The sequence below is a fragment of the Tachyglossus aculeatus genome, chromosome 17, assembly GCF_015852505.1.
Source record: "Tachyglossus aculeatus isolate mTacAcu1 chromosome 17, mTacAcu1.pri, whole genome shotgun sequence".
NCBI lineage: Eukaryota > Metazoa > Chordata > Mammalia > Monotremata > Tachyglossidae > Tachyglossus > Tachyglossus aculeatus.
This window is the reverse complement of record NC_052082.1, coordinates 18,702,276-18,729,305: the sequence shown is the minus strand read 5'-3', so window position 1 is coordinate 18,729,305 and position 27,030 is coordinate 18,702,276. Positions and strand designations below refer to the sequence as shown.

Here is a 27,030-nt window from a genome sequence, read left to right as displayed (position 1 = left end):
CTACCCACAATGAGGTTACAGTCTAGAGGACTGTATATACCACTCCCTCTCCTCCTATTACATAGACGATAAAAATAATTGAAATTGGACAAAAGGTAAAGAGGGGGAAGAGAGCATTTACTGCATATGTTCTAATGCCCAATGTTGGGAGTCACACTAGACTCCTTTCTTCATTGTTGAGATCCCACCCGTAGCACTGCGGGTGCCTGAATTCCTAAAGGAATACCCAAACTATGACTGTGCTTATATTAGTGCAGGGAATCCAAAAGAGAAGCAAAGGAAAAATATCAGGCAAAATATGAGAGCTTCCTAATTCTGGGTACGAAGTCTTCACTCATTCTGGACAGGGAACACAACTCCTGTTGCATTGTTCTCTCCCAAGCGCTTAGTGATTGATTGATTAAAGCTTTGACCTGGACTAAAAATTTACTTTCAAATTTTTCAATGATAGCCTCTGGGCCCCTGGACCAGCTGCCCCAGCAGAGACCAAATAATCACACCACCTAAGCCACTGATAACATTTCCACATGAATATTAAGGACAGATGACCTTCTTTATTTTATCCTTACCTCACCATTACATCCTTTTGACTGGGTTTACCTAAATGCTAACTAATGCCTCACCCATAGTAGAGAAGGTATGAAACATCCCACTGGATCCAACCAAAAGCTAGTAGTGTGGAGGCAAATAATGTTAGGAAGAAAAGGGAGACGACCATCCCTCCTTTAAAGTTCGACCTATTGCGGACATTGTGTCCAATGAATCAATGGTATTTCATTCATTCAACTGTATTTATTGAGCGCTTACTGTGTGCAGAGCACTGGACTAGGCACTTAGGAGAGTACAATTCAACAGAGTTGGTAAACGTGGTCACTGGCCTCAAGGAATTGATCTGACCTGCATAAACAGCCCAATATGTAGACAGTGTAATATGGGATGAAGAAACGGGAGTAATTCAGAGAAAAGTAATGGATGCAATAGAGGGAGAAGTGGGTATCAGGTATCATGCACATTCAACATAATCGGGATTACATAAATATTTGATTTTACAAAATAAAGACCTACTTGATGAAAGTTGTATGTCAAGATCATCTCATAAAGTTGACGATTATTTGGCAGGACATCTCGGGATCCTAAAGGTTTTGTTTTCGCATTCACCGGACTGTAGGTAAACAATATGATGATGATTTTCAAAACAAGCAAAAACAAACAATAACAGAGATTACTGCAGTACCCCTCAACAGCATGATTTATGGTCAGACCGGTGAGTTGCAGATATCATAACTTCTTAATATGTTTAACCAAATGGCAAGAGGAATGAAAACAACCAGAATCCAATTCCATGGCATAACTTCTGTTCTGGGACATCATCACAGCCAGGGAAATTGTGTAGAAAGCTGGATCATATTTTTATGAATAAATCCACAGCAGCAACAAACTGAATGAACTAAACCGACTGGTCCAATTCAGGGTTCTGCTTTTTAAAATGTCTCTATGTATTTGCCCCCAAATTACCCAAACTATGACTGCGCTTATATTAGTGCACGGAATCCAAAAGAGAAGCAAAGGAAAAATATCAGGCAAAATATGGGAGCTTCCCAATTCTGGGTAAGAAGTCTTCACTCATTCTGGACAGGGAACACAACTCCTCTTGCACTGTATTCTCCCAAGTGCTTAGTGATGGACTGATTAAAGCTTTGACCTGGACTAAAAATTTACTTTCAAATTTTTCAAAAGATAAATTCCCATAGCTAAACAGTGTGCAGAATATAATGGAGACATAAAAACAGGCAGAGGCCTGGATTATTGTTCCAGACTGAAGAATCATTAGCAGAAAGGGCAAAGAAACATATGCCACAGGTGTGATCCCTGACTTTTTTTGGGCTGGACTTCCAGGCAAGCTCATTCCAGGTTTCTGTTCTGACCAGAGAGTTTTCAATCAGGGCTGGAAAAAAAATGCACACTGATGGCTTTCTGGCCCATTTACTCCCAATCTTCACTCAGTAAATCAATTGCATTTGCTGAATGCTTACTGGGTGCAGCACTTGGGAGGCTATAACAACTGGTAGATATGTTCCCTGACCACAAGGAGTGTATAGTCTTGAACCAAGATTATGATTTTTTCTTTTCATTTATTCAAATGAAGTGGCTTGAAAAGTAAAGCTGTACATTAAGTGCTTCCACGTTTAAGAGGAAAGCTTTGACGTCTGTGCAGTCAAGGCATTTCACTTGCAAGTCCCCAGGTCCTAGGGGACTCAGAGGTAGAAAGGAAGCATTTATTACCAGCCATCTTTGAATTCTCCCATGAATCAACACCTTACCATGGCAGGAAAGTTTACAAATGCCAACGAAGCTTAGAGCTATGCCACTGAGAGATACTCTCTCGTCAGGGTTACCCATAATGTAGTGTCTAAGCCAAAGTGTCACACAAAGCTGATTCACCTGAGCTCTTTCCCTTCCAATTTTTGCCCCGTAGGTACCACCACCTTTTCTGTTTCCCTCCACCTCCCATGGTACTCCTTCTACCTTCCAACTGCAAAGCCCACAGACCTCAATGCCCTTCTCACTTCCTCTCTTTATCCACCCGTTCTCACTGTTGGCACCAGAGTCTCTGTGCCCTCTCCTAAATCAGGCTAGGAGATCCTCCAGAGAGCTCTGAAGGAGAGGGGGGCAGCCCTTTTGCCCACCATCACTGGGAGAAACCTCGTCCTTGGCAGGAGCAGAAGGAGGAAAATAATGGAGAATGTTGAGAAGGAAATGGTGACTTTTACTGAAGATGCTCCCTTAAAGCAAATGAATTGTTTGAATTAATGGTTGTCTGAATGGCTCACAGCGGGTGTGAGGGAGTTGTGGGGAAGAGGCCTGAGCAACTTTATGTGGGAAGGTGAGGGTACGCTCGCTTGGGGGAACAGATATGGGGTACCTGACTATATCCGGGTGGGTGTTGCTGTTTCAGTGCCCATGTGCCTGAAAGAGTTGTTGTGTGAAAGGTCGAGTACATTTTGTAGGATGGCATGAGAGGAGATTTCTTATCACAAAGACGATTTACAACTCATGGAGTTAAAAGAAAAAAAAAAAAGCAACAGTACCGTAGGGTTTGGACCCAACTCTTCAGAGTTATACAAGGTGCAAGATCTTCATATTTCAAGGAAGACTGCACATCAAAACGGTTTATCCCTTCTGACGCATGCTAAAAGTAAACCAAGATTTTTTTTTAGTTTAGCTCATTTTTGTGTTTTAAAATATCTGTTCAAATGTCTAGCCTTAAAATGAACTCAGACTCATATACCTAAAATTCAGCCGTTATCTGATTTAATCCACCCAGTTCTATTTCTATGCAAGGGTTGTGCTTTTGCAAGGAAAACTAGTGCCGTAGTACCAGCCTGTTGTGCAGATGCACACAACCATTTCTTCCAAACCTGCAGTACATTATACAAAAAGGGACTCGTGATGCTGGGATAACGTTCCCAATTTCCTTAACAGAGTTCCAGGCAAAATATATCCTAAATCATAGTCTATGGCAGAATGGAATATATAAAGCATTAATTTTAGCAATATATTTATTGGACTAAGGATTACATTACAAAATAGTAAAGCAAGCTGATTATCCTGTAAACAGAATATAATCTACAGAGCAATACCTGCAGACATTTTAACTTTACTCTTGTACACTTGTTTCTTAAATTCCATCCTGTCAAAAACCAGAGCAGTGACTCCTCTAAGTAAAACAGTGAATATTCACTGAACTGTACTTAAGGATCTTCATACAGAATTTAAAGTTCATAGAAAAAAAAAAAGACACCACTGTAGGGACTTACAATATTTAGCTGAGGAGTTGCACAAACTATACCATGGAAGGAAATGGTATAATCAATATTGACATCACTAAGGCTTGCCCACCAACGAGCAATGCAAAATTCTATTGCTTTTCCGCCCTGCAAATAAAGGATAAAATACAAAGTATAAATATCACAGTCTTTTCTCTTACATTATTTCCCAATTAAAAAAACACCGGTACACAGTTATCACTGCAAAGATCACATAATAATGCAAACCTATAAGGAGAAGAAATTCAAATAAAATTCCAGGCACCTTCCCTGCCCAACTTGGGAATTCATTATCTTATCGTATCTTATCTGGCAATAGTGACACAGCCAAACATAAAGAAGAAAACCTACACTGCTATATAGGAAAATTATAAAGATATGTATATATTTATACACATATATATATAAATGTAAAAAATGCTTAGCCACTTTCTGAATTAGCTATTGGAGCATGGCAAGACTTCAAATACATTAAATTTTGGTGCAAATCCAAAGCCTGGCTCTTGGCCACACAAACTCATAGCATTCCTCTCCTCTCCAGATTCTGTTTTCCACTGGGATTCTTGGCTGGCTCAGGATCTACAGAAGTAGCTGGCCATGCTTTTCCGTTCTGTGTTTCCCCAAAGCTAGGAAGCCCCTATGCCCAGAAACAAGCAGGCACAAAATGTTAACATTTATATATATATAAATAAATACACACACACACACACACACACACACATATATATGTATATATATATGTATATATATATATATATATATAAAAGCAGCGTGGCTTAATGGATTAAGCCCGGCCTCGGGAGCCAGAGGATCTGGGTTCTAATCCCAGCCCTGCCACTTTCCTGCTTAGAGACCTTGGGCAAGTCACTTCACTTCTCTATGCCTCAATTTCCTCAACCACAAAATGGAGATTCAATATCTGATCTCCCTCTTACTTTAGCCTCTGAGTCCCATGAGGGACAGGGGCTGTATCCGGCCCAATTAACTTGTATCTACCCCAGCACTTAGAACAGTATTTGACACATAGTAAGCACATAACAAATGCCATTAAAGTGATTTTAAAAAATAATAGGGAAAATCTGGGACTAAGTAGTGCTCGGAACACAGTAAGCACTCCCAACTTGTACTTCCCAAGTGCTTAGTACAGTGCTCTGCACACGGTAAGCGCTCAATAAATATGATTGATGATGAATACGACTGAAGAAAAAAACAAATTGAAAAAAATATTTATACTATGGAGAAAGAATTAAAGCATTCACGGTTATTCGGTGAGAATAGCTCACTTCATTTTAGACATAAATTCTTCAAAAGATGTGATATTGTAGACAGTCCTACGATATGGACATGGATGCTTCATGTACAGGGATAAGAGTTTCAGATGGTAACAAGTTGGGAATATGAAAATGCATAGAGTGTGCTCTGAAAGTTAGCTTGAGGAAAATAAAACAAAGAAGGGAGTAGACGATGAGATGAAAGGAACTAGACAGTCCAAGATAGCTTAATGGGAAGTCTTATGAGGTCAGGAACTATGTCATACTTTTGGAAGTGATATAAGTATTTAGCCACTAAATGCTCTAAAGTGTGGAGGCTAACGAGGTGTTTACAATAATTAAGTCTGGAAATGCTTTTACTAAGGATTAGGCTATGGGAAAGGACAGTAAAAGTAGGAAGTGGCAGGACATTAAAATGACACAGAGCTCCTTGAAGGCCGGAATTGTGCTTATCAACTCAATGACACTCACCCAAGTGCTTAGTACAAGTGCACTGCACAGAAGTGCTCAATAAATAGCTTTTATTAATGGACTGTATAATAATAATGGTATTTGTTAAGCACTTACTATGTGCCAAGCACTGTTCTAAGCGGCTGCATGAATTATTAGGGCACAGAAGATAGAGAATAATTTGCAGAAGTAGAGATTGGGCAGAGAAAACACTTAGAGAGATTGATCAGTTTTAAGACCTTAAGGTGGAAGTGAGCTAAAGACAGACTGATTAGATTTTGTTGATGAGGAAGATGTTGGTAGCGAACAAAATTATTGAAAGATGGAGTTCAGAAAAGAAGGGCTATCAAAAGAGCAAGGGAGCGAATGCTACTCTGGGTTGAAGAGTAGAACCCAAAGATATCCATGAGGAAACAGGGCTGGTGGCTATGTGAAGTCGGGAAAAAATGGGAAATCAATTTACTGTGGTCCAATTTTGAATACTAAGAATAAATACTACCACTTTATAGTAGGTAACCCTCTACAGCAATTATATTAAAGCAATTTGGATATGACTAAACTGTAAATGGTATCATAGAAAAATACATTTATTTATTTTCACCCATATTCCAATGATCAGGCTAGCTTCTAAAATAACAAAATACACCCCTCTAGATGGCTTTAGTAATATTTTCCCTTGAAAATGAACGACCTAAAAACCTGAAATTAGTCTGATGTAGCTTTTCTTTGGTTTCTGACCATTAAAAGCAAACAAATCTGAAATAAGTAGCTCATTCCACAATTTCAGAACTTTTTTTTAGCATTTCAAAGTATTTCTTTTACTCACCAAGACAGGAAATGCTTCAGTAAAAGATCCTTTTTCTGGAAGGGAAGAAAACTTATAGAACTCATGACTTCGATATGCTCTCTGTTTCACAAGCTGCACAGCATGAAGGACGAACTTGGCTGACACTTCAGAGGAACATGAAGACACTGTAACTTCTACATCAAAGAAAAAGTTGATTTAAAATTTTAAAAAGCTGCAACTTGTACAACTGGTCAGAACAACTCCCTGTCCAAAGACATTGTTGTGCACATTTACACAGCACTGGGCATGTGCGAAGTCTGCAAAAATGCAATCTGAGTATTTTAAGAGAGCTTGTTTTATAGAGAGGAAGGATGAGAAAGAGATTGGAAGTGCCAGAGAGTAAAATTTCATAAAAAGACCTCTGGAATAGAAGGCAGAGAGAGAATGGCTATGAGAGAAAAAGAACAAGACTAGCATAAGTGAGGAATAAATGTCTTCTAGCAGAAAAGAAGCAAAAAAAACCCCCCCATACATTACACCCTGTTTCAGAACAATATTCAAATACGTAATCCAGAAGAAATATTTTATTTTTCCTAGAACTCAGAGCTCTTTGGGATGTGGTTGGGATAAAGCTGAGGTAAAATAAAATAGGGCATTAACTATTAAATTCTGGGGCTGCTTTTAAAGAAATTAGTTAACCCTAAAATTGCAGGATGCCCAATGATTCGCTCAGAAATTATTTTTCTTCACAAGTTGTTTAGGTCATAAACCTTTTTGACTACAACATTTTTAAGAAATGCTTTTTCATCACATTAGTCCAGGATATAGTAAAGATCATTCTGGTTTGGAGAGGGATAGAGCATGGATCTGGGAGTGAGAAAGGCCTGTGTTCTAATCCCAGCTCCTTCGCTTGTCTTCTGTGTGACTGTCAGCAAGTCGCTTAACTTCTCTGTGCTTTAGTTATCTCTTCGGTAAAATGGGGATTAAGGCTGTGAGCCCCCTGTGGGACGTGGACTACGTCCAACCTGATTAGCTTGTATCTACCCTAGCACTTAGTACCGGGCTTAGCATATAGTAAGCGCTTAACAAATACCGTTTAAAAAACAAAATCATGGCCAGAAAGCCCTAAACTCCATTAGCACCAACACAGACGTTTCCTCAATGCATCATCTTAACTTCCCATTCTGTTCCTTTTTGTGCACTTCCCGGGATTCCAGCACTTCCCAGGATTCTGCTAATGAGGAGAGGTGAAGCCAAGTTCCCTGCAATACTCACTCCCACACTGGATTCTGGGCAGTTTTAGGAGCAAGTCAACTGGCCACGGAAATGATCAACACCAGTAAATGAAACATGAGAACACAATGTTGTCCCACAAAGACATTCTAAATTACAAATAAACTACGAAAACTTTCCAAATATTTTTGCTAAACAGATGAATGGCCTGTTTTAAACATATCACCTTCAAATCTGAGTTGTGAATTTGACTTTCAGACCATTGTTCAGGATGTTTGTATAAGTGGATAAAAATACAAAAATTGATCAGCATCCCATAGTAACAGCACGAATTTATTCTACTAATGATAAACTGAATCTCAAAGTTAGCACAGTCACATAACAAGGAAAGTATTTTAAACATGAAAAGTGTACACTTTTATTTTTCTTACCAGCCCACGTGGCTCCCTGGGGAACTTCAACAAAATGCCTTCGGATTTGACCAGGTTTAAAATGCACATCAGTAAAGACAAGGTCATAGTGAGAAGATTCATTTACTCTGTGAATTATTAAAATGTATTGAATCCTTAAATATGACAGAATAAAATTTCACAAGGCAAATAACCATTTCAAAACAAAAATAAAGGGGATTCTCTTTAAGACAAAACTTTTTACTTTCAGCAAGAATGGGTTAGGCATGGATAACAGGCTACATGGAATTTTACTTTGGATCATTTAAAGAGGGAATGTTTTGTCCCTAGCCACTTTTATTCCACCCTCCCTCAAAAATACCAAAGACGGAAATAAATTATCTTGGATTTAATCAACACCTCACCAAATACAGACATGTTCAAAGATCAATATCCCAATTTAACTGAGTGCTTAACAAAGCTTACTACTTATTTCTTCTCTATGCAATGGTTGTAGTCGCTGATGGTGAAATTTATGTAGAAGAGTGTGTGTGACTGAAAGGGCCAATGCGGGGCCCACAGTCCTGGTCAAATTGTATTCATTCATTCATTCAATCATACTTATTGAGCGTTTACTGTGTGCAGAGCACTGTACTAAGCACTTGGGAAGTACAAGTTTGCAACATATAGAGACGGTCCCTACCCAACAGCGGGCTCACAGTCTAGAAGGGGGAATTGTAGGCACAAAATTCCTTTCAGTATTGCTATTTTTAATGTTTGCAGCAGTTGGCACTGTTCTCTCTCATTCTTTAGGAAGCTTTTGTTCAAAAATAATCATCACTTATTAATAATAATAACAATAATAACAATAATAGTGGTATGTGTGAAGTGCTTACTATGTGCTAGGCACTGTACTAAACACTGGGGTGACTACAAATTGGACTGGACACAGGAAAGGGACTCACAGTCTCAATCCCCATTTTACAGATGGGGTAACTGAGTGAAGTGACTTGCAAAAAGTCACCCAGCAGACAAGTGGCAGAGGTAGGATTAGAACCCATGACCTTCTGAATCCGGCCCACGTCATCCCCTGGGCCTGGAATGCCCTCCCTCTGCCCATCCGCCAAGTTAGCTCTCTTCCTCCCTTCAAGGCCCTACTGAGAGCTCACCTACTCCAGGAGGCCTTCCCAGACTGAGCCCCTTCCTTCCTCTCCCCCTCGTCCCCCTCTCCATCCGCCACATCTTACCTCCTTCCCTTCCCCACAGCCTCTGTATATATGTATATGTTTGTACATATTTGTTATTCTATTTATTTATTTATTTATTTTACTTGTACATATCTATTCTATTTATTTTGTTAGTATGTTTGGTTTTGTTCTCTGTCTCCCCCTTTTAGACTGTGAGCCCACTGTTGGGTAGGGACCGTCTCTATATGTTGCCAACTTGTACTTCCCAAGCACTTAGTACAGTGCTCTGCACAAAGTAAGCGCTCAATAAATACGACTGATGATGATGATGATGAATCCCAGGCCTGAGTTCTATCCAGTAAGCCACGCTGCTTCCCATAAGAAGTTCTTGATAGCAGAATGTCATATTAGTCGAGCCTTAGCAAGTGACTCCCACTTTTCATGTCCTTAAAACTCTTCCACTGCCCTCACTGCTTTCAGTTTTATAAGTTCCACTGTCCACACAGTGGTTGCTTGGGTATCCTGCTGTTGCTCATTCTCCTGATTAATACGTAAGGAAAATGCACTGACAACCGGTTCTCTACGCTGCTTCTTCATCACCAAAATTAAAGCACTGCACAAGTTAGAAGAGTGCATTGTCCTTACAAGTTGACTCAGTGAGTGAGGCTAAACTAGATTGTTAAACTCCTCGTGGGCAAGGATCGTATCTATTAACTTTACTGTATTATACCCTCCCAAGGGCTTACTTCAGTGCTCTGTAAACAGCAAGCACTCAATAACACTTACTGAATGACTGATTATAAATTAAGGGCAATTCCTAATAACGCAGCCAGAAAAAAAAATCCACATAACATTTTAAGGAAACCATAATAATAAAAACCTCTGCCAATCTCTAACATTACTCACTTTGCTGCTACAACTGCAGTAATTGGAACTCTGAACAAAGGGCCTGCACTGGGTGATGCTAAATCATAGCCACACACCTTTAGGAGGAAAAAAAAAATACCACTCAACACTTACGAAAATATAATGAAATATGAAAATATAGTCTAGATACAGAATGATTATTATACTAAATTGTAAGTCATTTTTGAAGACCCCCAAATGAACAAGACTGATAACATAAAAAGTTGGCCAGACTTTGATGCATTCAGGAAAGCTATAAAATTCCAATATTTCCTAGAACGAAAAAAAACCACTTATAAAATAAATGCCTGGTAAAATAGTTGATTGCAAATATGTGGTGGAAATATTTAAATGTCAAAATAGCACAATTTTTCTAACCCATCACAAGAGAAATAAAGAACATTCGTTAGGCAACTGGTGCAGAATGAAGAGAAATCAGTACCTCTGTATAGTGTAGTCCTTCTCTTAAACCCCTGGGGTCCACACGTATGTTAATATGTCTACACTGGTTCATGAGCTCCAAATGACTAGGACACTGAACCCATGTTGAATTTGAAGTTAAAACTAAATGAAGCTGAAGGGATATTCTTTCGGAGTTATCTGCCAGAAATAAAGGGACACACAAATATGCTATTTATTTTCTTTCTGTTTCCCCATTCTTGGTCTTTATATGCAAGAAGAAAATTTAAATTTCACAAAGAGCGCGATCTCCATAGCATTCAGCAATTGCTTTTTATTCTCATTTATTCCCAAATGAAAGAAAGGGGAAATTTTTACTTCCACTCAATCATATTTTTGCTCACTGAACACCACTGATTGCTAAATTACATTTCTCAACAGGCATCTATAAATGCTGTGAGCCAATATAAGAGGGAGGGTGTGTACACACACATGATGAATGAATGTTTTATTTATCTCTGAAATGTGGCTGTAGTTGCTATTTCCTCTAAGATTTGGGGGAAGAGGAAAACTGCCTTCCTGATGGGTTACTTTCTACACTTAGTAGAGACCCCCCGCCTCCCGCCCTCCATTACCGAGTTAGTTCAAAATAGGGAAGAGGGGGAAAATGAATGTAAAAAAATTTACCTGCTCCAATAAGTAAAGAAATTAAGAGCCTAATACCTGACCCAAACTACACTGCTTCCCTCGGAAGTCTATATAAAGTTTAGCATATCTTCACTGATGATGAAGATGCTTTTTCCAGCCCTATCCCCTCTGATAATTCACCATCTCAAAGATGATTAAGGAATCTGAGAGAAAACTGATAGCTAATTGCAAATGTAATTTTTTAATTTTACAGATTTAATTTACTCTTTCTCAGCAATGTTGCAAATAGTATTTCACCCTTTCGCTTTTACTAGTACTCAGTTTGGTCCGTAGTATGAATCAATTTATTAGACCATGTCCGAGTTAGATCTTTACTGCATCTCTGTTGCTTACCTGTGTTCTCTGGAAACACAGGTTCTATGCCAACTCCATGATCCGAAGGTGCGGCTGTCTGAACAGGATCTCTGAGGTAGATTCCACGATTATTTCCAACGGTAATGGTAAAACCTATTTTACTAGTGAATGACGTATTTTGAACGAGGTAGTCATAGGCTTTATCAACCTAATGAAGGGAGCAAATATGCACAATTAGGTATGACCAAGTTTGTATCTTGAAATGAGTCTAGTTACACAGATCAACAGGACTACAGATTAAGCTTCAGAAATTTTCATTCCACCATTTAATAGTGCAATGTGAGAGATCAGAGTTAACTTCCTGGTATACCATAAATTTAGGAGAAGCCCCCGAGATCTGGAGGCACTGTATTCTAGCAGAAAGAACACAGGTCTTGAAGTTTAGAAAATAGAAGTTTTAGACCTGTACTGTCACTGATCAGTTAAGTATAACCATCATCCTTCATCTACAAAATGGTGATAATTCCTATGCCTCCTTACCCTTCACGGTGTAAGGACAAAAGAGATAATGTAAAAGTAATACTTGAATTTGAGAAACTATCATCATGACCAGTAAATACATACTGAATTCCTTCTAGGGACACTTCAAATATCAAATGGTGCTACTACATGTCATCGTTACTAGTGAACTAAAATTAGGAAATGAAAATGTTAAATCAGAGCTTGAAATTCTACAGCTTAATTCATAACTCAATGTAAGTGGTTGAACTGTGATTTAAATACCTGTCGCTAGCCTACAAAATCATATTTTTAAAGGACACCTTGACTTTTTGAAGGTATCAGGGACCACCAATCCCATAAACTTCAAGTCATGAGGGTTAAGAATTAACCGTGCAGCTAGTGCACCATCCTGCCCCGTAAGGAAAAGCCTCCATGTTGCACTACACTGCCCAAGAATCACAAGGTAGATGCCACGATGGTATCGATAAAAGATGATTTGGAGATGCCTGCATAGGTAGATACACACAAGGGTTATGGATTTGGGGAGGAGGATGCCCTTTCCCCAGGCTGTGGCAGGTGGAAGCTTGTTTGGGATTTCCATCTTTTCCATTTTCCACCCAGGATTTTTCCACTCCTTTTCCGGGTCATTACCCAATGTCCTTCAATCCCAGCTCTTTTCAGGTTACAATACCTCCATCTTCCTAGCTCTGATCCGATTTTTGTTCCCTGGCCCCTGATCTGTTTTAGGCCACACTCCCCACACTCCTCACCATCTTTCCACCATCTCACTCAGGTGTTCAAACCAGTAAACCTGAGGGCAAAACAGAGAGTCACTATAAAGTATACACAGACTCCATTATAAGAGGGCCTTGATGTTCAAAGAACTGGACTTATGAGACCATCAAACAGTAGGATGGACACAATTTCGCCCTAAGTAAAAAAAATATTTCTTCAGATATAAGAAGTCTGATCATTCTACCATCCCATTACAGGAGGCTCTACCACCATCACCTCCAGTTCAACTCCCTGCGGTTCCATGGCTCTCCACAGAGAAAACAGCAAACTCGGGGTGGAGAAAGAAGGCTTCTCCTTCCCACCATGACCATGAGGATAATTCCAACTCCAAACAACAGCAATGACTAAATCACATCCTTATCTCCACTTCCCATTTCCCTCTCCCTACTTATAATACCGTTTGGTGTATTTGAATTCACTTTTGGTTAGGCCTTTGACCAATTCACTCCACATTAGATATTTGCTCTCTTCGTTCACTATTTGCCAAACTGCCTCTCCCAAACTAACCATCTAAGTGAACCTCCACACCCGTGTCTCTGGTTTAGTACCCCCCTCCTCCCAATCTGATAGGTCACAGCACCCCCAACATTCAAAATCAGTACTGAAAGGACAACCCCTCTAACACGCCTTCCTAAATTAATTAATTCCCAGCATCTCAAATTATATAAACCCATCAACCACCTCCAGCACTTACGTATGTTTACTCAATTATTTTGATTATTCTCTTTGTAAATACTTTGATGCCTGTCTTCCTCTTTAGTATATATGCTCTTTGTAGGCAGGGAATCTGTCACTTTCTTGTTTTGCATTTCCCAAGCAGTTAGTACAAACACTGCACACAGAGCAGGTGCTCAATTAGTGCTATTATTATTATTACTTTCATAAAACTTTCTCCAAGAAAGCGTTTGGCATGCAAATACTGCTCAACGGTCCATTTTGTAAACTGGAACATTCTTTGGGAGATGGGAGTGTAGTCTTGAACAAGCAAAAATAACTAGTAAAGCCTAAGAAGGCAAGTTAATTAAACATGACCCTCAAATTCAACATTTAGTGTGGAACCAGTCATAAACTGGCTGGATTAAATAAGAATTACACCAGAAATAATTTTCACGTCACACGCGAGTCAATTTAAAGTCTGATTTTAGCAGAAGCGACAGTACCTGAATAATACCATGCCCTTGAGCAAATACTTCTATATTTTCAGCTTTCACGGCAGTGTTTTCCAAAGCTCTTCTCACTGAATGAACTGTGTAATGAATGTCATTAGCTTTGAGTCCTAAAATAAAAGAGGTATTAGTTGCTATTGACCTGATTGCCTGAATGGAAAATTTTGTAGTTTCCTTTTTCTGACAATAAAAGTCAATTCCAATTATATGCATAAGATCGGTTATGCTGTACCTGAAAAAAAAAAACCACCTCAGTAACTTTCATACTTTAACACACAGATTATTCTTTACCTGATAGCACTAAAGCAATGCCTCCACAAGCATTAGGAGAAGACATGGATGTTCCATTCATAAGCTGTGTCCCTCGTAACGTCCAGTTAGGAACAGAAGCAATAGCTCCTCCTGGTGCGCTAATACTTACTCCAAGAGCCCCATCGGTACTAAAAATAGAAAAAAAACATACCCAAACATTCTAGTCGTCAACGGGGCAGCACCACAGCAGGGAACAAAATCTATCAAAATATTTAGTATCACTTTCCATCACTATTCTCCACTTGGTAAAATGAGAGCAAATTGAAAACAAAAAAAAAGGGAAAAAACCCACTAAACACTAGGCTGGCATTAAAGGTGTAAAAACAGTCGGTCACTTTTCCACCGCTGAATCCAAAAGCACCACTAAGGCATTTTGCACAACGGCCCAAATGCCAATCAGCATCACGGGGCCTAGGAATCTGGAAGGCCGATGTAGTTGAGGGAGATTCGCTGTATCCAGCTCTGCCACATCTAAGCCTGTTCTGACACTTTTCCCAGACTCACTGGAACTAAGAACAGCCAAGGTACTGTCCAGTTAGCAGGTGGAAGAGTATCTACTAAAACCAGCTGCTTGACATAAAACTGAAGTGGAACTTTACAAATGCTCGGAACTCTTGGGTTTACCAAATGCACTATTATTAATAATAAGAAGAAAAAGAAGCAGAAGAAGAAATAACATCATTCAAAACCCTCTTTATAGAACAGCCTATTTTTACTTCTGCTTCATCTCCCTTAGATATATGGGTGACTACTCCCTAACTAAATGTTTTTAAAATTGAACTGCTACATGTTTTCAGACCATTGTGAATGGACCTCGAGACTATCCTCTTTTTCCCCATTCTGCCACTAGAAAATGTCATGCCTTGTTTTATCCTTGAAATTCAAACATTTACTCATAATAAATGATTTGAGAACATTCTGTTGTTTCATTTATCTGTTCACTTTCTGTTGGGAGTGCACGTGAACCCAAAGTGGCAGAAGGATGGAGGACCAATGAACCATGGACTTGCCTGTTCCACTATCCACTTCAACAGATCAAGTTGTTAATTTCAACTTACCTAGGGCCTCTGGAAGACCAAGTATACTGATTTGCTGGTAGTTTCTCTCTTAGAGAATATTCAGCAACCATCATGTCAGGAGAAACATATGCACCAACACCTGCAAAACGGATTACACACTTAGAAACTGATGAGGAAAAAAACCCCAAAACCAAAATCTGACCTCCTATATCACTATACCAAAAGATGGAACAAAATATATGAAGAGGAAGATTATTTTTCCAAACTTATTTCAAGCATTAAGACTACAATCACCGAGACAAACTAAAGTGCCCCCCACCCCCTTAATAATGTAACCTAAAATATCAAATAGTTATACAAAAGTTAAAGCACAATCCAATATGCAATGCAGCGCTATACATCACCAAAGTCCTGGGCTGGAGACATTTGTTCCCTAAAAAACCCAGTCCCTGACCACCATCTTTTATCTCCTCTTGGGAAAGAGAAAATCACCTTCTGGTCAACTGCTGCTCTGAGGCAGCACTGGCCTTCATTTTTTTTTTTAAATGGTATCTACTAAGCACAATGTGCCAGGCACTTCACTAAGCGCTAAAGTACATACAAGTTACTCAGGTTGGACATACAGAATTCACTTTACTTCCCAAAAAGAGGCAAACCTCTCCCACAAGTAAGGCACCTGATTTAATTGAGTTCATTTACCTTGATAGGAAAACATATGAAAGGCCAAAATGACTAAAATCTCATACCACATTTATTACTCACTCAATCAATAGTATTTTCAATCAATCAATAGTATTTACAATACAGCAGAGTTATCAGACGGCTGCCCACAAGGAGGTTACAGTCTGCAGGAGTTTTCTTACCCTGCTATTTAATAGCCATATTTAATACTCAAAATATGGACACAGAAAACCCAGAGGGGAATGTGGAAGTTACAAAACTGGCAGTAAGAGCTATAATAATCTCTAAAACTTATTCAAGTGTATAATATGCAAAGATATGAAGATATCTAAAAATAAACTAAGCCCCAAATTATTTATGTATTGGCTGAGACTCTCCTTTGTGACATTTTAGCCAAAGATTGCAGAATTTTTGAAAGCCAATTTTAAAAATGCAAAAGCTGCTCTGAAAAAAACAGGAAGAAGCAAATTACCACAAGTGATGCAACAGTGCTCTGTTAAAGACAATTATGGTTGCGATACTGAGAACTGGCCCCCTTTGATGACAATTTGTTAAAAAAAGTTGACAAAAATAAATGGCCTACCAAAACAAATTTTCAAAACTGGACTAAAGAACAAAGTAGAAGATTTGCCACCTATCATGAAGTTGACCCTTTTGAATTTTGGAAACAATAAACCTAAATGATGCCACGAAAAATTAAATACAAAACGTGATCGATATTATTGCAGGTTCACTTCTTGCCAGTGCTCCATAATTAGCTACTGGGGTCAAACTCTAACTGCTGTAGAGGAGATAAAAGCCATCCAGTATTGCTTCTGTGATTACAACTATGGTGAGTTTAGGGATAAAGGCAAATTATTCAAGAACTGCAGCTTTACCAAATAGCTGAAATGAGAAAATTACTTGGATATATGGATAAACCATAAGCTATTGCCAAGAAAATTTAATTTTAAACAGCAGCGACTTTTGCCAGAGTAAAAAGAACATCATTCTCCTTTGGACTAATTCATTTGAAATTGAGAAATTACCTGAAAAGTGAAAAAGACAAAAAAACCCCACTGTCTTGCAGTCCAAGAACAAAATGGAAGAGGAAACTAAAGAATGAGTTAACATTTTAAATATCTCGTGTTAATCTGGCTGAAATGTTTTTAGAACTAAGTAGACTTTTCTTTTTTAAAACCAAAATTCAAAAATACCACCACTGTTCCATTGGCATCATTATATATGCTCGATACTTTAGAACAACAACCAAAACAAACTTGGTTGTTCAAGTGAAATAAAACACTTAAATGATTTGGTTTTGGTAACGACTGCTGTTCTTCTACAACAGCATGATAAAAATGATTCCCCACACAGTATGATCAATCTTTGGGATAGGAGCTCTATTTCCCAGTGCCTTCACAAGTACAGACTGGGTTATTATAGCTACCGTGTAATAGTTTTCTGCAAAATTGGAATAGCAAAATAAAATTATTGCTTTTAAAATGGTGACTATTACTTGAATAGTAACATGTTTTAATGCGATATGGTTTACCAAATAACGAGACTGCACCCGACACAGAAAACAGTGATTACACGGAAGTTTCCAGGATGCTTTAAATCTTGACTTCGACCACTATCTTCTGGTGTTTCAGCAAAGGTTTTCTGTCTGTCTGGGAGTACCGCTCAGGTCGCACGCTGTGACCTCTTCTCCCTCTTCCTGTCTACAACTTTAGCGTGGAGTGAATTAGCTATTTCGTGTAGCAGCGTGGGAAAAGCAGCCGCCCGCAGGATGTTGCAAAAGAAGAAAGGGGGCCAAGCGAATTGCACTAGGGGATTCTAAGAACAGCTTTCGATGAACACAAGATGTCCTGCACTATATGACGGGACATGGAGTTGAATATCATGAAATCCAGAATTTAGGGAAAAGCAGACAGCTTGATTCTTGGCTGCTAAACATACAAGGGAAGAGAAACACTTTTTTTGTGTGTGTTCTTTTTCACCCACTCATGATGTTTCAGAGGCCATTATCACGACAATTCTCGAAAAGAATCATTTTGAATCAAAAAGTACCTATTACACTTGAAGTGGTTCCACCCGGGCAACCGACTGTAGAAAGGCACGGACCATTATTCCCAGCACTGGAAACATAGATTATGTTGTGCTTCCATACAGCTTCATTAATTACTTCACAAATTCTCCTAAAAAGACATATTTGTCGGGAGTTAGAGCATATAAAAGAGCAAACACTTTCGTAACAAGATGATAAAGGAAGTGTGCTACTAAAATAATTTAGGCAGAAACTATGATTGTAACGTATTATTTGTAATCCACGCTAAGCAGACTAGCCACAGCAGTGGGGCTAAGCAGGGCGAGAACATGAGAGAAACACCTTAATCTGGAGAAATAAGGGACAGAAGAGTGGTTGGGGATGGCAGGTGAGTTGCAGAGGAACCTCACAGTAGTGTGGGGTAAGATCATACAAAGGATCAATGTGATATCAGGATAGGAATGTTAGAAAATGCAGACTGAGCTCTTAAGCAAGTAACTCCTAAACAAATAAGTTTCATCAGGGGCCTGGATAGACGGTATTTCTCAAACGAGGGGCAAGAGTAACTAATCCCCAAACATTCTCCCTTTTTCCTAGAGCATCAGGTGACCTGCTTTCAATCAGTCAAGCATATTTATTGAGCGCTTACTGTGTGCAGAGCACTGTACTAAGCGCTTGGGAAGTACAAGTTGGCAACATATAGAGACAGTCCCTACCCAACAGTGGGCTCACAGTCTAAAAGGGGGAGACAGAGAACAAAACCAAGCATACTAACAAAATAAAATAGAATAGATATGTACAAGTAAAATAAATAGAGTAATAAATATGTACAAACATATCTACATATATACAGGTGCTGTGGGGAAGGGAAGGAGGTAAGATGGGGGGGATGGAGAGGGGGATGACGGGGAGAAGAAGGAAGGGGCTCAGTCTGGGAAGGCCTCCTGGAGGAGGTGAGCTCACAGTAGGGCCTTGAAGGGAGGAAGAGAGCTAGCTTGGCGGATGGGCAGAGGGAGGGCATTCCAGGCCCGGGGGATGACGTGGGCCAGGGGTCGATGGCGGGACAGGCGAGAACGAGGCCTAACGGTGAGGAGATTAGCGGCAGAGGAGCGGAGGGTGCGGGCTGGGCTGGAGAAGGAAAGAAGGGAGGTGAGGTAGGAGGGGGCGAGGTGATGGACAGTCTTGAAGCCCAGGGTGAGGAGTTTCTGCCTTTCAAAACCCACACTCACAGAAGCCCTCCAAGGACTGAAAATCAAATGCTTGAACGATTCCCAAGCTGAACTTACTCCCAGGCCCAAGACAGCCCTGGAACTGAGAAGCTGGTAGGCCAATCTGGCTGAAGCACAAATAAATTTCAGTCCAGTCTGATCTGGACTATAAATCTGAGCTCTGACCAACACCTGCGCATTTTCCACCTCTCTTGCCTCCTGAAGGACAAGTACACTGCTTTTAGGCCCACTTCTATCACTTCCCCCTTCTTCCCAAGGGTATCCACTTTCACCAAACCCATTTCCCACATTCCCAGAGCAGGCCGTGGTCGGCCCGAAGAAGAAACTAAGGATCCCTGGGGTAATATGGGTCAAGTAAAGGGAGAAAGAGGAAGTCACAGGGTAGAAAAGGTTGAAAACTACGAGGACAGAATTTCCGTTAGTGTGTCACTTGTGACATTTATTTTTCATATATAATAAACACGGGAAAAATAAATATAACTGAGGGATTTACAAATTTAATACTGTACCCTGAAGTAAAATTTGGAAACCATTCTTATATTACAACTATTTTTGCAATTGGAGCTCAAGTGATTCAATGATTTTCCTTTAACTAACCACAAAAATTACTGTGCCAACAGTCATAAACATCATTATACATTTTTAATCTTAATTCGAGTAGGCTTACCCAGAATTTGGCCAGTGAGTTGCTTCTCCATAGCTGTAATTGACAAGGTCACACTTATACTTGATTGCTTCTATCATCTGTTAAAGGTCAAGAATTTTACAAATATTCAGTTTGAACGGATAGTCTTTGGGCACCACAGTCAAGCTCATTTTGGCACATACATCATTTTTACCAGCTTCACAAAAGCTACTTAAAAATCACCAAAATCAAATTCCAAAGACCTCATTCATCTCAAATTGCTTCAACTGGGCCATAAGAAGTTGAGAAAAATACATCTACTGAAAATGCACAAAAATACTTCAGTATTAGTCCATCAATGGCATTTATAGAGCGCTTACTGTATTAGCAGAGAACTTGAGTAAATACAATGAAATTGGTAGATACGATCCCTGCCATTAAAGAGTTTACAGTGTAGCTGTGCTCTCTAAATGTTCAGTACAGTGGTCTGCACTTAGTAAGCACTCAGCAAATACCACTGCCTGATAGATAACTCTCTTTTTTATGGTACCTGTTAAGTGCTTATAATGTGCCAGGCACTATACTAAATGCTAGAGTAGATATAAATTAACCAGAATGGACACAATCCATGTTCCTTATGGGTATCTATAAGCAGGAGAAAGAACTCAGGAAATACCCACGGCTCTTATAAGGCCTGTACCAGTTTCCATGGTACTTAATCTCGTATCACCAATCTTTATTGCAAGAATCTGAGCTCCAGGAGCCACACCATTTCGCTCGGGTTCTTCCGGAAAGTGTCCAGCAGCTATACTGGCTACGTGCGTTCCATGAGCTCCTAAGTGGAAAAGAAAAAAGGTTAACATGTACTCAAAGTTTTTATCAGAATAGCTGATTCAATTAGCTATTGCAATTAGGGTGGGAATAATTTTTGAACAGATTCACAAATTCACATCTTCAATAAGTAAGCCACCGTTTTCTTGTTTAAAACTTCTAAGCATGCTATGAGCTACCATATAACTAGGTATTTTTTACCTAGATCTACTGACATCAGGAGGACTACTTAAAATGCACAAATTCAAAAATTATGGTCATTCGCTGCCTGACAAAACCACTTTTACAAAACATGTTATCACTAGTTTTAATTAGAATATGGTTGGGAATTAGGGGATGTTCTTGCAACAGTGCATATCTAGCTGGAAAAAACAGTGCATGCTGGACACAGATGCCAGGTAGTGAAGGTGTAACTACCGTAATACGAGTTCTCTTTAAAGTGAGTTCACCAAGAAATGTAACCCTTAAGTGAAACTTCTGCCTTCAGGGTAAGTTAAATGGGCTGTGGCCTTTCTCGCATGGCTTCCTGGGCAAACTGTAATAATGAGCTTAATTTTCCCTATTAGGAACAGCTTACAAATGCTAAGGAGTAGTGTTGGAATGCAGACACACACACACACACCACCTCCACTTTCTAATAAAAACATTCACACTACCATCAACCAATAAAATGGTTATCTCTATTAAAGGTCCCAGGCCTATTTTGCGGATATATGGTATTATAAAGGTCTCCCTTGCATTAAATACCTTCTCTAGCCAGATTCACAGATGCACAGATCCAAGTCCAACCGAACTTGGTTTGAATTACTACTGCTGGGTAATAAGTGGGTAGAGGAATGCTCTTTAAGGGGCTTAATAAGGGGTAGGGAGGAAAAAGTGCTGGAGATAGCTGAGCTTGTTTTATTGAAGTGAATTTTACAAACTGAAACCATAGAGAAGCAGCGTGGCTTAGTGGAAAGAGCAGGGACTTGGGAGTCAGAGGTCATGGGTTCTAATCTGGGCTCTGCCACTTGTCAGCTGTGTGACTTTAAGCAAGTCACCTAACTTCTCTGTGCCTCAGTTCCCTCTTCTGTAAAATGGGGATTAAGACTGTGAGCCCCACATGGGACAATCTTGATTACCTTGCATCCCCCCCCGCGCTTAGAACAGCACTTGGCACATAGTAAGTGCTTAACAAATACCAACATCATTATTATTATTATTATACCTTAACAGGACTGAGAAGTTACCAAACCTCAACTCAACACTGCGAGGCCACACTACACCACTGCAAAATGTAATAATCGTTTTGATATCTCGGAAGAAAAGGTTTCCTGTCATTCCACAACAGTCCCTCTCTTAACTAATTTCTATGTTTAGAACTGAGCTCATTACTCATGAAATTGACAATAAAGAACTTTCATTTTTAAGGAGAAATTAGGTATTTCCTTCTAAACTCGTCACTGCCCCCATAGCTGCATGTGTAATTCAGTATTCATGACAATAAATTCCCGGATTAGGATTGAAAGCGGCTGCGTGTCACCGACCCTACCTCTGCCCCGGCAATCTGGGTGTCCAGTCACCCTAAGTGCCGATGAGTCACCATAGGTGCCAACCCCATTATGACAATGGAGGTGATGGCCTTCACAGTTTGAGCTGGACTCCTATATATCTGACACCACCTGAGACTTTCCAGTCAGGGCTAAAACAAATCAAATTGGTGGTTTCGGGGCCTGTTGGCTCTTTATTTTGTTGGTATGTTTGGTTCTGTTCTCTGTCTCCCCCTTTTAGACTGTGAGCCCACTGTTGGGTAGGGACTGTCTCTATGTGATGCCAATTTGTACTTCCCAAGCGCTTAGTACAGTGCTCTGCACATAGTAAGCGCTCAATAAATACGATTGATTGATTGATTGATTGATTGATTCAAAGCCCACCTACTTCTTGTCCCCCTCCCCTCTCTAAAATCCCAGCCCCTTTTCATCCCTGCACTCACTATGAAAAGCTGGCACGTATGCCAGCCATCTAGCATGGGACAGTCACTTTCCCTCCCAATAGAGCTGCAAGCAGAACAGATGCTTCCAAATTTGGTTCAGCCCTCTATCTTGCTCATTTCTCCATTCAGGTTCTGTTCTCCAAATTTAAACTGCTCCCCTGCTCCACTAAGATGCAGCCCTAAAGGCTTTACAGTAGGAAGTGCCTTGTTTGAACTGCCTATTTTTCCTGCAACCCTCCTCTTCCCTTCTCTTCCACGAGCTAACAGTAGAGAGAAAATCTCAACTTGGGCCACAAATTGTCTAAAAATATAAGCAAAGCGTTTCCCCTTCAACTTAGCAGCAAAGTGGGGGAAACACCTTTAATTTTAGAGTGGGTTACTATGACGGAGGTAAAATGTAACCTCGTTGAGGCTGACTGCCAGGTGATACTCTGCAGGCAAAAGAACCCACTCCATGGGAGCTGTCGTCTTCGACTTCTTAAAACTCAGGTCCCGCACACGTCCTAAGCATCTTCAATCAGGACCAAAAGACCCAAATTGGAGGCTTTCTGTCCCATTAGCTCTTCAAACCTACCTGCTCCCATTCACCCTAACTCTCCCTTAAAATCCCCATTTCCTTTTCTTTCTTACGCTATTCAAGTATGAATCACCTTTGATATTCAAAAGAGAGGGATGGACTCTAAATTTTCTCTATCCTCTTTTTAAAGTCATATTTTATAAATATGCCCTTTTTGATAAGGTTTCTGTCAGCGAAAAATGTCTTCTTTATGTTCACGGTAACTCAAATGAAGGAGCTCTTTCCCTCAGAGGAGGTATGTGGAGTCTAAATCACTTCTGCAGAAAGGTTCTTAAATCGATGCCTAATAGTGCCAAAACACCAGTTACTGACAATGGTGTCTAAGAATTTGGTTGTAAAAATTATCCAGATCATTTAAAATACATTCGTGTTTATATGGTGAAGCAGCGTGGCTCAGTGGAAAGAGCCCGGGCTTTGGAGTCAGAGGTCATGGGTTCAAATCCCGGCTCTGCCAATTGTCAGCTGTGTGACTTTGGGCAAGTCACTTAACTTCTCTGTGCCTCAGTTACCTCACCTGTAAAATGGGGACGAAGACTGTGAGGCTCCCCATGGGACAATCTGATCACCTTGTACCTCCCCAGCGCTTAGAACAGTGCTTAGCACATGGTAAGCGCTTAATAAATGCCATTATTATTATTATTATTATTATGGTGGGAAGAATTTTAACCATTCTTTTATTATTTAAAATTGGCTCATTTTTCATGGTCTTTTCTGGGCATAACCCTAGTATAAGTGCCAGGAAAACCATAAATGATTAAAAAAGAATTTTTAAAAATCAGCTAAACATTCATTTAATAAATGTACAATAAAGGACTAATCCAGCTAGAACTGAAGGCTCCCCAAAGTTGGAATCTAACTAAAAATAAGATTTGGACCAAACGCAATCAAATACACTTAGATTTAGAATTGATTATCGACCCACTAAAAAATAATGCTAAATAGGACTTCTTGGAGCTATTTTTAGCTATGCCAATTTTTAAAAATACCTCCACTTGTCACAACAGAAAGTAGGTTTCCTTCATCATAAATGTTAACAGAGTAGTTCAACATCTCAGATGTGCCAAAAGATCCATATTCCTGGGCTTCCTTATAGTTTCTTAATACAGTGCAGTTACTCAAATCTCCACCTTCATTTGAATCAATGCAGGCTCTGTTGAAGAAGATAAAATACATCAAATGAGTAAAATTATGCATTCACTTCATGAAAGATAAAAGTTACCTTAGCTCGGCACAAAATTTCTTTACAAAATGTCCAGGCTTGTTTCCTTCCCCATCCCACCCAAAGCATTTGACTGCTTCTGATCTTTCCTTTTCACCTAGGTACAAAAAATAAAATTACTAGATCATCTCCATACTGTAAGTTCGGATGAGCGGGGAACACGTCTGCTAATTCTGCTGTAGGGAAGCAGCATGGCTCAGTGGAAAGAGCCCGGGCTTTGGAGTCAGAGGTCATGGGTTCAAATCCCGGCTCCGCCACTTGTCAGCTGTGTGACTTTGGGCAAGTCACTTCACTTCTCTGGGCCTCAGTTCCCTCATCTGGAAAATGGGGGTGAAGACTGTGAGCCCCTCATGGGACAACCTGATCACCTTGCAACCTCCCCAGTGCTTAGAACAGTGTTGGGTAGGGACCGTCTCTATATGTTGCCGACTTGTCCTTCCCAAGCGCTTAGTACAGTGCTCTGCACACAGTAAGCGCTCAATAAATACGATTTAATGAATAATAATGCTTTGCACATAGCAAGCGCTTAATAAATGCCATTATTATTATTATATTTTACTCTCCCAAGTGCTTAGCACAGTACTATGCACAAAGTAAGCGCTCAATAAATACAACTGATCGATCCCTGACTATTAGAAATTCAGATCTGACTACAATGAGAGAACAGGCTCTGGTAATGCCAAAAGAGCAGCATTGACATTTTCTCTTTCTGGCCACTAAAGGACTTACCAACCACGCAGTTGGCCTTCCCTTTCACCAAGGGTGGACAAAAATAGAGCCTATAGGCTGGATTCAAGATGGTAATTGATTCTATCAACCTGACAATTAATTTGCAAAAGGGCAGCTGCTCTTGCCCAGAGTGGCATCCCACTTCAAGCTTACCATTCATGGTCCACAAACCAGAAGTCACAGGATGCATGAATGCTACAGGTTCAAAGCCAAGTAGAAGCAACCAAGGGTGAAAAGAGCAGCCGCTTCAACTCAAAACAAACCTGTTACCCTACTGTTAAAATAGATGCCCACCTCTGGCTTATCAGCAGAACTTACCCTCACATGGTGTAGGCCCCTCTGAAATCCAACCTCTTCCGGAAGCTTTCCTAATTTTTCTTTTTCCAGGTTTATATTCTTCCAACACTGCTTCATTCTCTGTCTGCCTCAATCCCTAGACTATAAACTCCGTGAGGGCAGGGATCGGCCTCCTAAATCTACCGTACTCTCCCAAGAGCTTAATACAGTGCTCTGTACACAGTAGGTGTTCAATAAACAGTACTGATTGATTGAAATTACCAGTCGGAGAAGGGACGGAAACGGGAACCTACACAACCTTTTTGGCTTTCATCAAATTCTAACGATGTAATCTCTGGTAAAAATTTTAATAATAATGATAATGGGTAGGCGCTTATTCTATACCAAGCAGAGTACTAAGTGCTGGCATTACATAAAATGCATATCAGACACAATCCAAGCACTTGGGGCTCACAGGAGAAGGGGGAGAGAAAACAAGCATTTAATACCCTTTTACGAATGGGAAACTATGGCACAGAGGAGTCAAGTGAATTGCCCAGGGTCACACAGCAGGCATGTGGCAGTCAGGATTAGAAATCAGGCCTCCTGGATTCCAGTCCTGTGCTCTTTCCACTGAGCCATGCTGCTTCTAGCAACCAGTACAAAAATTTTCCAACCAATTTTCACTTTCCTCAGCTATTTTTCTCTACTTTTAAACCTGAGCCAGTTTAAACAAAACTCCAAATAAAATTCACTTCTTATTTGCTGCTCATTTTACCTTCATGCAAAGAAAAGAACTAGAGTACACTAAACTTACTTCATTGTTGTGAATCACATTCCATCTGCCTTTTTTTAACCTCCCACGTTCATATTGTACATTCCCAAGCGCTTAATACAGTGCTATGCAAGCAAGTGCTCAGTAAATACCATTGTTTAATACTGACTCTAAAACATTTAAGGCATCCAAATTCTAGAATTTTCCTTATCCTTTTACATCTACTATATGAAAATTTCAAACTGGCACCACCAAACCTCTCTCAGGCATGTGTTTCTAAGCCATCTTCGAGTTGCCTTTTCTAAGCATTTTCTTTAATTGTGTGTTGGACTTTTAAAAAGCTTAGTATAGTTAAATGGAAATCTTGCTACATCATTCTACTAATCACACACTTGCCAAATTTGACTGTCAGTTTACATGAATGATAAAGTAATAGTAGGAATAAGAATACACCCAGGTCAAGTTGCACGTGCTGTCAACTGCAAAGTACTGAAAAGCTGATCAGGGCGAGTTGTGCTTTCTAAAGCCTTCCAAAGTGAAGCAATCAGAACAAACTTTGTTCTCCCTGGTAGTTTTAAAAAATTGCATTGTCCCTCGAAACAAAAGTCAGGAGAACTGCTAAGGGCTTTACTATGTTCCAGATCAAAGTCAAATACATTTTAAAATGATTACTACAAATTAAAATGAGCAAGAAACAATTTACCTCCAATTATCACCGTCGTGCCACACCAAACAATCATACACAGGGCCGGGATCATTAAATTTTTTTTCAAAAGAATTTAACAGTTCTACTTGACTCTGTAGCTCCTCTTTTATGAGTTTACTTATCTAAAAAAAAGGCAA

At 39.8% G+C, this 27,030-nt stretch overlaps 1 protein-coding gene across 3 annotated transcripts in view; it reads right to left on the bottom strand.

The window, feature by feature from the left end:
• TPP2 (tripeptidyl peptidase 2) overlaps positions 1-27,030 on the bottom strand; it is a 68,621-nt gene that overhangs the window by 25,111 nt on the left and 16,480 nt on the right. For all 3 annotated transcript variants that reach the window (XM_038758969.1, XM_038758972.1, XM_038758970.1), the window contains exons 5-20: positions 26,891-27,015; positions 24,175-24,338; positions 20,489-20,643; positions 19,851-19,927; positions 17,978-18,105; positions 15,284-15,383; positions 14,205-14,353; positions 13,908-14,023; positions 11,491-11,659; positions 10,493-10,650; positions 10,051-10,127; positions 8,000-8,106; positions 6,375-6,529; positions 3,819-3,935; positions 3,090-3,190; positions 1,066-1,162 (exon numbers count right to left, since the gene is read on the bottom strand). In XM_038758969.1, coding sequence (XP_038614897.1) covers positions 1,066-1,162; positions 3,090-3,190; positions 3,819-3,935; positions 6,375-6,529; positions 8,000-8,106; positions 10,051-10,127; positions 10,493-10,650; positions 11,491-11,659; positions 13,908-14,023; positions 14,205-14,353; positions 15,284-15,383; positions 17,978-18,105; positions 19,851-19,927; positions 20,489-20,643; positions 24,175-24,338; positions 26,891-27,015 — 1,995 coding nt within the window. The remainder of the gene's footprint in view (positions 1-1,065; positions 1,163-3,089; positions 3,191-3,818; positions 3,936-6,374; positions 6,530-7,999; positions 8,107-10,050; positions 10,128-10,492; positions 10,651-11,490; positions 11,660-13,907; positions 14,024-14,204; positions 14,354-15,283; positions 15,384-17,977; positions 18,106-19,850; positions 19,928-20,488; positions 20,644-24,174; positions 24,339-26,890; positions 27,016-27,030) is intronic.